At 40.9% G+C, this 13,649-nt stretch overlaps 1 protein-coding gene across 1 annotated transcript; it reads left to right on the top strand.

The window, feature by feature from the left end:
- Positions 1–33: 33 nt before the first annotated feature.
- LOC107393219 (L-selectin) lies at positions 34–4,652 on the top strand. The gene is made up of 9 exons (XM_070553871.1): positions 34–105; positions 1,065–1,117; positions 2,524–2,996; positions 3,079–3,183; positions 3,452–3,631; positions 3,783–3,962; positions 4,071–4,160; positions 4,242–4,263; positions 4,376–4,652. The coding sequence occupies exons 1-9, from the start codon at positions 34–36 to the stop codon at positions 4,419–4,421; spliced, it is 1,221 nt and encodes a 406-aa protein (XP_070409972.1). The 3' UTR covers positions 4,422–4,652.
- The last annotated feature ends 8,997 nt before the right edge of the window (positions 4,653–13,649 follow it).

Genomic DNA, 13,649 nt, shown 5'->3' with positions numbered 1-13,649 from the left:
GGATGTTTGCTTTGACAGCATTTTTGTGGGACAATGATTTTAACTAATGCTGAAGGTGACACCTCCGAGTTTCCTCTCAGCTGTATTATTGAAAACAACTTCTGTGTCAGCATGCAGAGAAGCAGCCCCGCTAAAAATAAAGTAGCTGATTTCCATAATATCTGATATTAAAAAGGAGAATATCGAAGGTAAACATTTTCAATCTAACAGCTTGTGAATAATAATTTTTATTAAGAAAAATAATGACTCCCTAAATCATTTGGGTCCCTAGATAACTTTATTAATGTTTTACATACATTTTTTGATTGTTATTTTTTAATAACTTCTTCATTTATTTACAAAACATGCTTTTGGTCATTCAATCAACAGTCGATTGATTTTTTTTCTGAAGAAAGAAAAATCACGTGAATTTAACCCGTTACAGCAGGGGTGTGTGAACTTTTCAAGATGAGGGCCAAAATCATTAAGTTAAAATGTATGGCATGCCACAAAAACCTGATATTTTCATTTCACAAAATGAACAGTTATTTGTTCTCCCCAAAATATGGCCTCGTATTAGAAAACAAGAACAATGTTAAAAAGTGTCCATCTACAGCAGGGGCAGGCAACCCTGGTCCTGGAGGGCCACTAGTCAGCATGTTTTAGTTGTTTCCCTGCTCCAACACACCTGATTTTATTCAGCAAGTGATTAACAGGCTTCTGCGGTGCTCGCAGAGCTGCTGAATAAGTACAATTGAATCAAAATAAACTTTACAAGTCCTTCAGAAACAAATGATTAGGCACTAATAAATGCTTTGAAAAACCACGGCTGAGGCCAGATTTTTAAAGAAAAATATTTAAAATCCCATAGTTGTCACACACACTTGTGTAGTGTGGTCAAAATTGTCCTCCGCATTTGAGCCATCCCTGTGGGGAGCGGCGAGCTGCAGACACGGCTGCGCTCTGTGACTATTCGGTGGTTTAACCCCCCAATCCAACCCCTTAAAGCTGACTGTCAAACAGGAAGGCACTGGGTCCCATTTTTTAAGTCTTCGCCCGACCGAATCTGAACTTTGACCATCCAGTCCCAGGGCAGACACTCTACCACTAGGCCACTGAACTGGTTGGTGGAGGAGAGGTGAGTGACTTGGCCACCAAAGAAAGACAAAGATCAAGAGTAGCTAATCGAGTAAAGAAAGAAGAAAATGATTAATAATCTATTTCGTAACTGGGTAATTTTATTGCACTGAGAGTGAGGAGCTCCCCTTTGCAGCTGTTGGCAGAAATGATTAAGTAAGAGAAAAGTAATGAATTGATCTCAGTCCACTGTTTAGTAGATTTCACTGGAATGTTTGCTTTCTAAAGTGCTTGAGATGACTTGTGTTGTGAATTGGTACTACTGAATTGAATTGTCTTGTTTGAATACACATTCCCACTGAACCTAATACTCAGCGCACTGAGTTCAGCTCATTATGCCAATTAGTTAAACGTTTCCTAGGTAAGAAAATGCAGCACACTGCATCGCGTGACTTGTTGTGTCAGAGACTTGCCAGGAATCCCCAGATGTGGAAACATTTTCAGGAGTAGATCTGAAATCTGAACATTTGCAGTCCATCAAGGTATGTTTACATATGATTCATGGTTAAAAAAATGAATAGATTAATAAATAAATATGCAAATCCAAGAAAAATATTTCTGCAAATGTACAGCGTGCTTTCTTGCATTACATCCAGTGCATGCACACACACACACACACACACACACACACACACACACACACACACACGCACGCACACACACACACACACACACACACACACACACACACACACACACACACACACACACACACACACACACACACACACACACACACTCACACCCACACACGCACACACACTTCAAATTCCATGGAGGAAAGTTTTGAGGTGAAGCTCTCTTTGCACGTTTTCTACAAAGAAACTTGTGAAAACATAGATTGCCCACATCACTGTTAAACGTGTTCAATTAATAATTTATTCACACTTTTTATTCTGTCCCTAAATCCACATTTTTTTTCAAAACATTGATGGATTTTTCTAAAGGTTTGTTCATGTAAAATAAGTTTAACAAATCAATCATTGTTTCCTTTCAGTTCGTAACATAAACATCCAGGTATTCACTGTGGATGTTGGCTGAATAGCAAAAGGGAACGTATAAAACGCTGGCACCAATTCTCAGTTTCCACAACCCATGCAGCGTTAGATGGAGACAGGAGAAAGTTTCCTTACAATTAGGAAAACAAAGATTTTAGCTGAAGTTCCAAACACTACTTTGTTATAATTTTGCTACAGCAAGAGTTCTGAGTGAGTAAAATCTAAAAATAGTGTTTAGTAAAGTGAAAGTCCTCGATATTAACTTTGTCTCTAACTGAACATGAAGTGGACCCTAATTCTTATTCTTGGTGAGTCCTGGTTGCAATGCCGTGTGGTAAAAGTGTGATATCTTAGGTGTGTTCTTGCTGTGTCTTTGTAAATCCATGCTTTCGTTCTTTTTTAAACACAGAAAAAAGAACGAAAGCATGGAAAAGTGTGATAGTTTTGTAGAAACTATGTCTGATGTGTGTCTCACACTATATTTAGGATGGTCATTGGCTGGAACCACCATTGGCTGGACATACCACTACTCAAATGTAACTTTGAACTGGAGCGATGCCAGGAAGTGGTGCCAGGCAAATTTCACGGACATGGTGGTGATCCAGAGCCAGAGAGAGAATGATTATGTTGTCTCCCTTTTGCCAAACCGAACCCAGAGTCCTTATTACTGGATCGGAATCACCAAAACCCACTTGAGCAAGACCTGGACCTGGATCGGGAATAACAGCACCTGGATCGGAACTCGTTCTTGGGCCAGAAACGAGCCAAACAACAACCGCAGCAATGAGTTTTGTGTGGAGATCTACGTGAAGAGCGGGCCAGATCGGGGAAAGTGGAATGATGAGAAATGTGCTCGTAAAAAGTTCCCAGTTTGTTTCAAAGGTGTGTGAATTTGACTGTTTGCCTGTAGACAAATGAGCTGAGGAGCTATTTTCAGAGGTGATGAAGGGTGTTTTTCCTGCAGCCCAGTGTAATGCATCATCATGTGAGAGAGGAAGATGCGTGGAGACCATAAACCACTCAGCCTGTCTCTGTGAACCGGGGTTCATAGGAAACAGGTGTCAAACAGGTGAGGACACAGCTCTTCTTTATTCTAAAGTGACTGTATAGCTCAAATAAAACACCCATAACAACTTTCATTGTGCAAAATAACTAAAAACACATATTTCCCCTTTTCTGTGCACAAATGTGATCTTTGTCATCACTTCCTGATCTTTTTTTTGCAAACATCAAGAAGAATATAAATGCAGATTCAGCATCCGCCCTCATTAAACAGATCATTTTTACAGCAGCAAGCTGTTTTTCAGATATTATATAACCGTCTGTGTGTGACCCAGCTAAGGAATGCCCCCCTCTGTCTCCGCCTGAGAACGGATACCTGAAGTGTTCAGAAGGAAGTTCAAAGTTCAACACAACCTGTCAATTTAAATGCCATCCCGGTTTCCTGTTGACCGGCTCATCAGCGGTGACCTGTTCACCTTCTGGGGTCTGGAGTGCTTTGAGACCTGTTTGTGCAAGTAAACGCGCCAAATTAGCATTTCAATCCGGTCTTAGGTCATAGATAAACAGGGTTTGGATTGCAACAATGCATTGTTGTTTAATTCAAAGTAATAATTGGATGTAGGGAGTGATTTACTGTATCTGTGCTCTACCTGTTTGTGCTCCCAGCTGTTAAATGCCCCCCTCTCTCTCTGCCTGATGACGGAAACGTTACCTGCTCAGATGAAGGCCTGATCTTCAACTCAACCTGCAGGTTCAAATGCAGCTCCGGTTTCCTCATGACTGGCTCGTTCGCTGTGACGTGTGGGGCCACTGGGATATGGAGCGGTCCCAGACCCATTTGTGCAAGTACTGATGTGCACATTTTAAATTTAAACATGCTCACTGCTCTGCTGCTTTTGCTGACTCTTCTCCAGAGTTGTGACTGAGAATAGAAAATCTGTCATCTTTTCCCAGGTTATAAACAGGCTCTGCTAGCTGTCGCTGGGTGTGGATCCTTGTCTTTGTTGTGTTGCATCTGTTTCTGTTGGATGAAACACAGAAAAAGTCAGTTTTTTTTATTATGAACAGAAAAGACCCCCACTGTTTTACAGCAACACAACTGACCTGTTGGTTTGTTTCTTCCAGGAAAGAAACTTGTCCAAGAAAGGTTGGTGATGAAATAAGACAATTTTAAGAATTCTCACTGTTTTCATACTCTGTCTGTTTCTCATGTGTATAATAATGAGCTACAAGCTTTAAACCTGCCTCTTTTTTTATAGGCAGACGGAGGATTTAACAAATCCAACCAATGAAATAAATGGATGAGCAGAAGGTTGAAGCTCTCCCTTTGTGTCACAACATCTGAGCACTTTTACTGCATGCAAACATTTAAATTTAAACCTAATCCATATGTCTAAACACTCTCAACCCTGCATGCCACAGGTTCAATCTGATGCACTAAATTGATGCTATTAGAGATGTGCACTTAATGTATTTCCTGTAAATGCAAATGCTCCAGTTGGAATGATATAAAAATAAATTTAAAAATGTGAAAGATTCAAGCTATCTCCTCTTGTGTGTGTGTGTGTGTGTGTGTGTGTGTGTGTGTGTGTGTGTGTGTGTGTGTGTGTGTGTGTGTGTGTGTGTGTGTGTGTGTGTGTGTGTGTTATTATCAGTAAAACTTCTATAAACTGATATTCAGGCCGTAATCAGTCTTTTCTCTCCTGCATTATTGTACTTTTGTTTCATCCTGACATATTTCTCAGTAACTTTTCAAACCATTTTTAGTCATAAATCAAAGGCGTGTCTTTTCTTGATAACATAATAATAATAATAATAATAATAATAATAATAATAATAATAATAATAATAATAATGCATTGAACTTATATAGCACTTTTCAGGACACTCAAAGACGCTTTCACACACTCTCACATTCACACACTGTTAGTGATGGTAAGCTACTTTGTAGCCACAGCCACCCTTGGGTGGTCTCACAGAGGTGAGGCTGCCATTTGGTGCCGTCAGCCCATCTGACCACCACCAACACAGGCAAGTTGGGTGAAGTGTCTTGCTCAAGGACACAACAGCAGAATAACCCTGGCAGGAGCTGGAATTGAACCCATGAGGCAACCCGCTCTACCACCTGAGCTACTGCTGCCCCTGACCTTTGACTTTAATGAGGTAAAAACACAAACACTTTATGTGTTTGTTCTTTAGAAATTGCAGGCAAACATCAATCAAATTTTGACAAGGTTCTCACTACAGTTTCAGTCCTCATGGGTCCAATCACTTCACCTCTTCCTGTTTCCATTGTAAACTCAGCGTTTGATTGGCGGGCTGGCCCCCTCGCAGCACCAAGCCTCACACCACCCTGCTCTTGTGTGCCAAGGTAAATGACAGGAGGACTCTAACCAGAAAATGTGTTGCTTCATAGCCAGTAAGGCTATTTTTACCAGCATCTTTGGGTGTCCTGAAAAGTGCTATATAAGTTCAATGCATTATTATTATTATTATTATTATTATTATTATTATTATTATTATTATTATTATTATTATTATGTTATTTTTACCTGAGAGTCAGGTGTGATGAAAGCTGTGAGCTCATTAGATGAGATCACACACAAACTGACCACGTCAACCAGCAGACCACTGGGGTCATTAGATGAGAGTTTTGGCTTTCTGGCACTGAAACGTTTCACTCTGCAGTTTGCAGACAGACTGCTGCCTTTTCCACTGATCCATAGCTGCACTCAGATCGTAGTCACATCCTGTTCCTACTGGACATCAGATTAGTTTCAGGTCATGTCTGTCATCGCTTTAAGTCACACTCATTTACAGCAGCTCTGGACAAACACCCCTTTGATAAAACATGAGTGGGCTGTTTTCCTTGACGGTAAATTATGGTGACGTGATTATTCTCGCTCTAAACACACACCCAAACGCTGTTTATAGAAAGGGGATTGAAAAGTGGCATGTTTTACGAGCAAACTTATCTTTTCGTGATGGAAAAATGTCCCCCCCCCCCCCCCCCCCACGCCCACATATACAGTATTTGTGCTGCTGCAGGAAGCATGGTGTGTGTAGATGTTATAGAGAATGGTGCTAAACTCCTCATTGGTATTCCTGGGCAACAGTTTAAAAGCTCCACTTTGTGTCTTTATATAATACAAGGAGTTCAACTGAGGCTCAGTGCTTACTGTGAGAAAGGGTTTGATCTGATTGGAGCAAAACTAACATATTTTTCACTGAGCAGGTGGAGCCGAGCGCTTCCTGTTTAACAGGTTATGACTACAGATGAAAAGGAATCAAATGTAACTATTCAGGCTGTTCTAATTGCTCCAACTTTTTTGTTTGTGAGTGCTATTTAACGCTCTATTCAGGATATTTCTGTCCTGCTCTGACCTCATTGTCCTTTTCAGTTTTAGATCTCAAGTGTGAGAAGATGGATGAGAAATGTTGCATTGAATGCAACTCTTTTTTTTTTTTTTTTTTTTTTACCGTGTCCTGTCTGGCTGTGAAGCAAGCAGAATTGATGTCTGAATGCTGGTGACAAGCCTTACAGATTTTTTCTCAGGTGGAGCATCAAAGCGTTTGCTTTTAATGTCATGCCTGATACTTAAAACTTTATTGTTATTGTTGTTGAATGCTTTGTAATTCCGACCAGACACGGAGACAGAGGTGAAAGAGAAAGGAAAAGAAAAGGTGGGGAGAGGAGGGGGGGTTCCACAAAAATAAACAATAATGAACAAGAGTCTGCTTCTAGACCTGCAGAAAAAGACAAAAAAAAAACAAACAAAAGGACACAAAAAAAGGGACACAACAACAATACAACAAGATCTACCTATCACTGCGTCAACTTGATGAAAAAAAAAATATATATATATATAATCAACATTGCTTAACTGAAGAATCACGATGATAAATCACAGTGCATTAAGTGCCCACCATAGTCTTAAGACCTGTGTTGAACGTGCCCAAGCCCATACTTTTGAGAGCACCATGTGAGCACCTGTGTGTGTACACGCGCTTGTTTATGTAAGGTTTCTCTATAGGAACGTCCAACAGAGAGTGTGAGGGACCACAGATCCGCCCCCCAAAGATGCGCAGGAGATGGGGGGAGCTCCAAGTCCCAGAGATCCAGGCGCTGCCCCAGAACGCAGGAACCCCAAGGAGACTGCAACCAGGAAGGGCCCCGCCCCCCTCGAGAGGCACAGAGGATCGCCCCGGGGGGGCCACAACCAGCAGCCAGCAGAGTCCCTGAATGCAACTCTTAAGACAAGTCAAACTGAGGAATCCCACCTGACAACATGGATAAGGATGTTTAAAATTCTAGTCTTCAGTTAGGGTCACAAAAAGAACTGAATTTATATCACAACAACACTTCTCCAGCCAGAGCTGATCTCATGTATCTGCAGAACATCAATGCCCTCTTCTGGCCGCAGTGCGCCACAGTATGAGAGGATGAACTATCTCTATATTATTTACCCATTCCCCTCTTTGTCTTTCCACCCGTAATGCTAGAAGCTCTCCATGGGCCTCAATCCACCTGCAGGTTATATTAGATTTTAGATTTACAGTTGGAAAAAATATTTCTAATTAAAAACTGTTCAAGCCTTTCCACTGCTGCATAATCAATGTGAATTCGTGAGAAAACGTTAATGTAGTCTAGTTGTGCTTTTGTTATTCTTACCTACTTAATGCTTAATGTTAGCTGGTGTTTTTGTATCAGGTTTATTCCAGCATTTTGCCTCAAACTGAATCCAGATCATTTAATTTTACATTAGATGTGCATGACTGGGTACACGTTTGTCTTTATATTCTGTTAGTAGACTGCATGCACACACATGTTAATAATAATAATAATAATAATAATAATAATAATAATAATAATAATAATAATAATAATAATAATAATAATAATAATAACAATAATAACAATAATATGGATTTTTTTGTTTTGTTTTGTTCTGTTTAATTCATTATGAATTCTCCCAGAGCCATAAATCAACCACTCCATCAGTCCTGGAACTGTGTCAGCATTGTCCAGTTACTTGAAGGGCAATGTTAGATGACCTTGTCTCCTCACCAGCAGCTCCAGTTCACCCAGATTTTTACCTGAACTCCGTGGGGTTAAAGAGCCTCAGAGCTTGTCAAACTGCCACAAAGCAACATTTAAGCGTGTTTATTGACTGGAAAGCTTGTGTCATGGAGTGAATAAAGGAGATCAATTATAAGAATTTGCTCAGTGTGTCTCCTTATTTTCCAACTATCATCAGGCATGAGATCATCATCAGTTAAAAAAGACAAAAGCATTCTTTAAATTAATAAGATATCAACTGATAATCTATCCCACAGTTTTTTAGATCTACATTTTGCTGATATCTTTACATGTTCCAGGTGATAAGGCCTATGGAGAGTCTTCAGCAAAGTGTCTGCATCCGTCTTGATGCTGCAACAGCAGGAAGCCAATTATACCAGTTTAGAGACAGAGGGTTTGTGGCCTGTAGTTGGCACGAAGTGTGCAATTAATAACCGACTGTTGACAGGAGACTGTTTGGCTACCATCAGAAGAATAATGAGGTTATTGCTGCCCGCTGTGACCGTATGATCACAGTTTTATTTTTATTTTTTTCCGATTCCTCTGTTTTTGGCAGCCAGATGTGCATTTCAGCACACTGCCCTACACAAAAGACGAAAAAAAATCTAGGACTATTTTGGTTATTTTCTCACTCATGTTTAATATAATATCTATATTATAATATATATATATATATATATATATATATATATATATATATATATATATATATATATATATATATATATATATATATATATATATATATATATATAATGAGGTTTTAGTTCATAAATGATAAAAGAATATGCATGAATGCCCATTCTTAAATTCTGTCTCATTCCCTGTCATCCTAGATATCTTTGCTCCTGTTTCTTTGCCTGAGCTAACCAAACTACCGGTAGTTAACTCTATGAAGACCTCTGCATGCCCCCTTGACATCTTACCCACATCTTTAAAAAAAAAAAAAGCTTTTCAGTCCATCAGTCCCAGCGTGATCTCCATTATTAATGCTTCTCTGGTTTCTGGTCAGGTCCCTGCTTACTTTCAGAACGCTGTAATCCACCCGCTTCTTAAAAAAATGACTCTTGACCCCTCTCTCCATAGCAGCTTCAGATCCATCTTTAAACTTCCATTCATCTCTAAGATTTTGGAAAAGGTTGTGGCTAAACATTTCACAGCTGCTCTTGATGAACATAACATCTATGATATTTCCCAGTCAGGTTTTCGTAGAGCTCTTTCTACAGAAACAGCTCTTCTTGGGGTCTCTAATGACCTTCTGACTCACAGTGATGCAGGGGACTGTTCTGTTCTGGTCCTGCTGGACCTGACTGCAGCCTTTGACACTGTTGACCATCATCTGCTACTGGAGAGGCTGAAAGACTGGGTAGGCCTATCAGGAAGTCCCCTGGAGTGGTTCTCCTCTTATCTGTCTGAGTGCTCTTTCTCTGTAGCTGTCTCCAAGTTTAGATCCTCAACCACCTCCCTCACCATTGGTGTCCCACAAGGTTCTGTGATGGGGCCTCTACTCTTCCTCCTCTATCTGCTCCTTCTCCAGCACATCCTGAGCTCTGTTAATGGAATCTCCTACCATCATAAGGAGCTCTGCAGTGATGCAGACGCTGAACTGATCTTTCATGGTGAAGAGGGAGCTGAGCCAGAAAACAAGGCTCTCAATTTACCGGGCGATCTACATCCCAATCCTCACTGATGGTCGTGAGCTTTGGGTGATGACCGAAAGAACAAGATCGCAGATACAAGCAGCTGAAATGAGTTTCCTCCACAGGGTGACCGGGCTCTGCCTCAGAGATAGGGTAAGGAACTCAGACATCTGGGAGGGACTCGGAGTGGAGCCTTTGTTCCTCCGCATCGAAGGAAGCCAGTTGAGGTGGTTCAGGCATCTGGTCTGGATGCCTCCCTCGGGAGGTTTTGGGCATGTCCTGCCGGCAGGAGGCCTCCGGGTCGACCCAGGACGACCACGAGGAAATATATCTCTAGACTCGCCAGGGAACACCTGGGTGTCCCAGCTGAGGAGCTAGTGGACATGGCCGGGAAGAGGATTGCCTGGGAGGCCCTGCATGGTATGCTACCCCCGTGACCCGGACCCCGGATAAGCGAAGGAAGGTGAGGTGAGGGGAGGGGAGATGTCTAAGCTGCAGCTGTTACACACCTACTTAGACTCCGTTAAAACCTGGATGGCTGGGAACTTTCTACAGCTGAACGGAGATAAGCCTGAGACCGATTAATGTTGAGAAGATGGAAGTATGCAGATCGGGTGACATTGTTTAGATATTATTTGAATAATAAAGACTCATCCAGGATGACACCCAGAACTTTGGGGAGATTGTCAATTGTAAGGGTGAGTTTGTGAAACTTTAGTGTAGACTTTGTGCATGCAAGAAGAATTTTGGTTTTATCAGTATTACGTTTGAGGAAAACCAAATTTTTACTTCAGATAGACGGTTGGTAAGTGATGGGGAGAGAAAGTTGAGTCAGGTTTGCTGGAGAGGTAGAGCTGGGTTTCATCCGCAAAACAGCTTAAATTAATGTTAAACTTGTGAAAGATCTTACCAAGGCGATGATGTATTGTGATGTGATAAAGAGACGGGTCCCCAGGACAGAGCCCTGGGGCACACCACAGGTGACAGGGGAAGGCTGGTAACGAAATGACTAAAGTTGGATGAGCTGATGCGACCAGTGGGATAAGACTGGAACCAGGCTAGGGGTGTGCTAGAGAAAACAAATTAAGACAATCTGTTGAGAGAGACAGAGTGGGAAGTGTCAAAGGCTGCACTGAGATGTAGGAAGATGAGAATTGAGAGTAGACCAGAATCAGCTGTTACAAGGTCATTGGTGATTCAAAGAAGAGTTTCTGTGTTATGGTGAGGACAAAAACCAGACTGAAACCTAAATGGTTAAACGGAGAAGGAAGTGACGCCACCATCAGCGTCAGCCTGAGGAGTTTGCAGCCGCAAACAAAACGTAGCGGGCAAACAGGTAACAAAACTGTTCTGTGTTTTAAAAAAAGAACTACAGCATGGAATTAGAAATACGACACAGCAAGAACACACCTAAGACAGACTGAAACCTTTCACATAGACTGATACTTTTGTGTGACCTTCAGTTGATTCGTCATCACGACCTCCTCTTCATGATGCTGTTTCTACCATTTCTGTCTTTCCCGCATTTCTTTTCCTTCACATTGTTTAATCTACATCTGTATATGTTGTGTTGCCTTACCCCACTTACTGTATATAGATGTTGGGTGTAACCCACGTCTCTTTCTGGAATGCTCCGTTACATTGGGCAATAACTATAAAAGTTCATTAAATTCACTCTTCATGCTCCAAAAATGGGCAGTAAGAATTATTCATAAGGTAAGATTTTATAATCACACAAATAACTTATTTCTGCATTCTAAACTTTTAAAATGCTTTGATTTGGTGGACTTTTACACTGCACAACTATTATACAAAGCCAGTAAAGGTACACTTTCTATATATATTCAGAAACTCTTTTCACAGAGAGAGGGAGCTACAATTTTAAAGTCCAGGCCATAAGAACTACAAGAAAAAGTCTGTGTGTGTGTCCATATGTGGAGTTAAACTTTGGAACCGACTGGGGCTACAGCTCAAGCAATGTCCAAATATTTATACATTTAAACTCAAATACAAGGAAATGGTTTTGTTAAAATATAACAGACGGGACACCGGGGGAAGTGAGAAAGCTGGTGTTTGATTGCTATTGATTGTTATGGATTTAACATATTGCGTACAATGTCTCCAGGATTAATACTGATGCTGTTCAATTCAATTTTATTTATATAGCGCCAAATCACGACAAGAGTCGTCTCAAGGCACTTCACATAATAAACATTCCAATTCAGGGCAGTTCATTAAGCCAAACAAAAATAATGTTTCCTATATAAGGAACCCAGCAAATTGCATCAAGTCACTGACTAGTGTCAGTGACTTTACAGCAATCCTCATACTAAGCAAGCATAAAGCAACAGTGGAGAGGAAAACTCCCTTTTAACAGGAAGAAACCTCCAGAGAATCCTGGCTCAGTATAAGCAGCCATCCTCCACGACTCACTGGGGATCGAGAAGACAGCAGGTACACACACACACACACACACACACACACACACACACACACACACACACACACACACACACACACACACACACACACACACACACACACACACACACACACACACACACAGACAAAGACAAAGTAATGTGTCTATAGTTATATTGTGATTTCTTAGTAAATATTCAATTTGGTGACAGATAAACTTTATTGTATTTATCCTAGTGGATCTATAATTAAACGGATAAACTAGTAGTAGCACATCCAACGTCAAGGAAAGCAAAAAGTTATTATCAGGAGAGGGAGAATGTTTAAGTGGTTAGCAGCAGTGTGCTAGACTATAGCCCCCTCCATGAGGCCACCACAGCTCAGCAGAACATCATTGTAGCTTCTTCTGGGGAGAAAAACACTTAGAGAGAAAATAAAGTTAACTGCTGTCATTGCAGAAAATAGTACAGTTAAAGAGCAGATAGTAGAAGAAGGTAGTAGAGTGTGAGAAGTGGTCAGTGTATCCTCCAGCAGTCTAAGCCTATAGCAGCATAACTACAGAGATAACTCTGGATAATCTATCCTATTTAGATGTAGGCATGTTGGAGGCAGGGCAAGGGAGAGCCGTCTTTACCGACTGTACACTCCACCTCCCTCTACTCCCCCACTTGTCCAGATTTAGGCTAACATCAGATTTTAACGATAGGCCCTATCAAATGAAAATGTTTTAAGCCTAGTCTTAAAAGTAGACAAGGTGTCTGCCTCACGGACTAAGGCTGGGAGCTGGTTCCACAGGAGAGGAGCCTGACAACTTAAGATCTGCCTCCCATCCTGATTTTAGATATTCTGGGAACCACCAGTAAACCTGCAGTCTGAGAGTGAAGTGCTCGGTTAGGAACGTATGGAACGATCAGATCACTGATGTATGATGGAGCTTGATTATTAAGAGCTTTATATGTGAGAAAAAGGATCTTAAAATCTATTCTGAATTTAACAGGTAGCCAATGTAGGGAAGCTAAGACAGGAGAGATATGATCTCTCTTTTTAATTCTCATCAGAACTCTAGCTGCAGCATTTTGGACAAGCTGAAGACTTTTAACTACATTCTGTGGACTTCCTGAGGGTAATGAATTACAGTAATCCAGTCTTGATGTAATAAATGCATGAACTAGTTTTTCAGCATCACTCCTGGAAAGGATGCTTCTAATTTTAGCAATATTCCGAAGGTTGAAAAAGGAAATCCTGCAAACCTGTTTAACCTGGGATTTGAATGACATGTCCTGGTCAAAGATAACACCAAGGTTCCTTACTTTGTTCTCGGAGATTAATGTAATGCCATTCAGGTCAGGTGATTGACTAAGCGATTTACTTTTCTGGATTTCTGGTCCAAAG

The sequence above is a fragment of the Nothobranchius furzeri genome, chromosome 8 (assembly GCF_043380555.1).
Source record: "Nothobranchius furzeri strain GRZ-AD chromosome 8, NfurGRZ-RIMD1, whole genome shotgun sequence".
NCBI classification, from domain to species: Eukaryota; Metazoa; Chordata; class Actinopteri; order Cyprinodontiformes; family Nothobranchiidae; genus Nothobranchius; species Nothobranchius furzeri.
The sequence above is the reverse complement of the archived record's forward strand: the minus strand, read 5'-3'. Positions and strand labels throughout refer to the sequence as shown.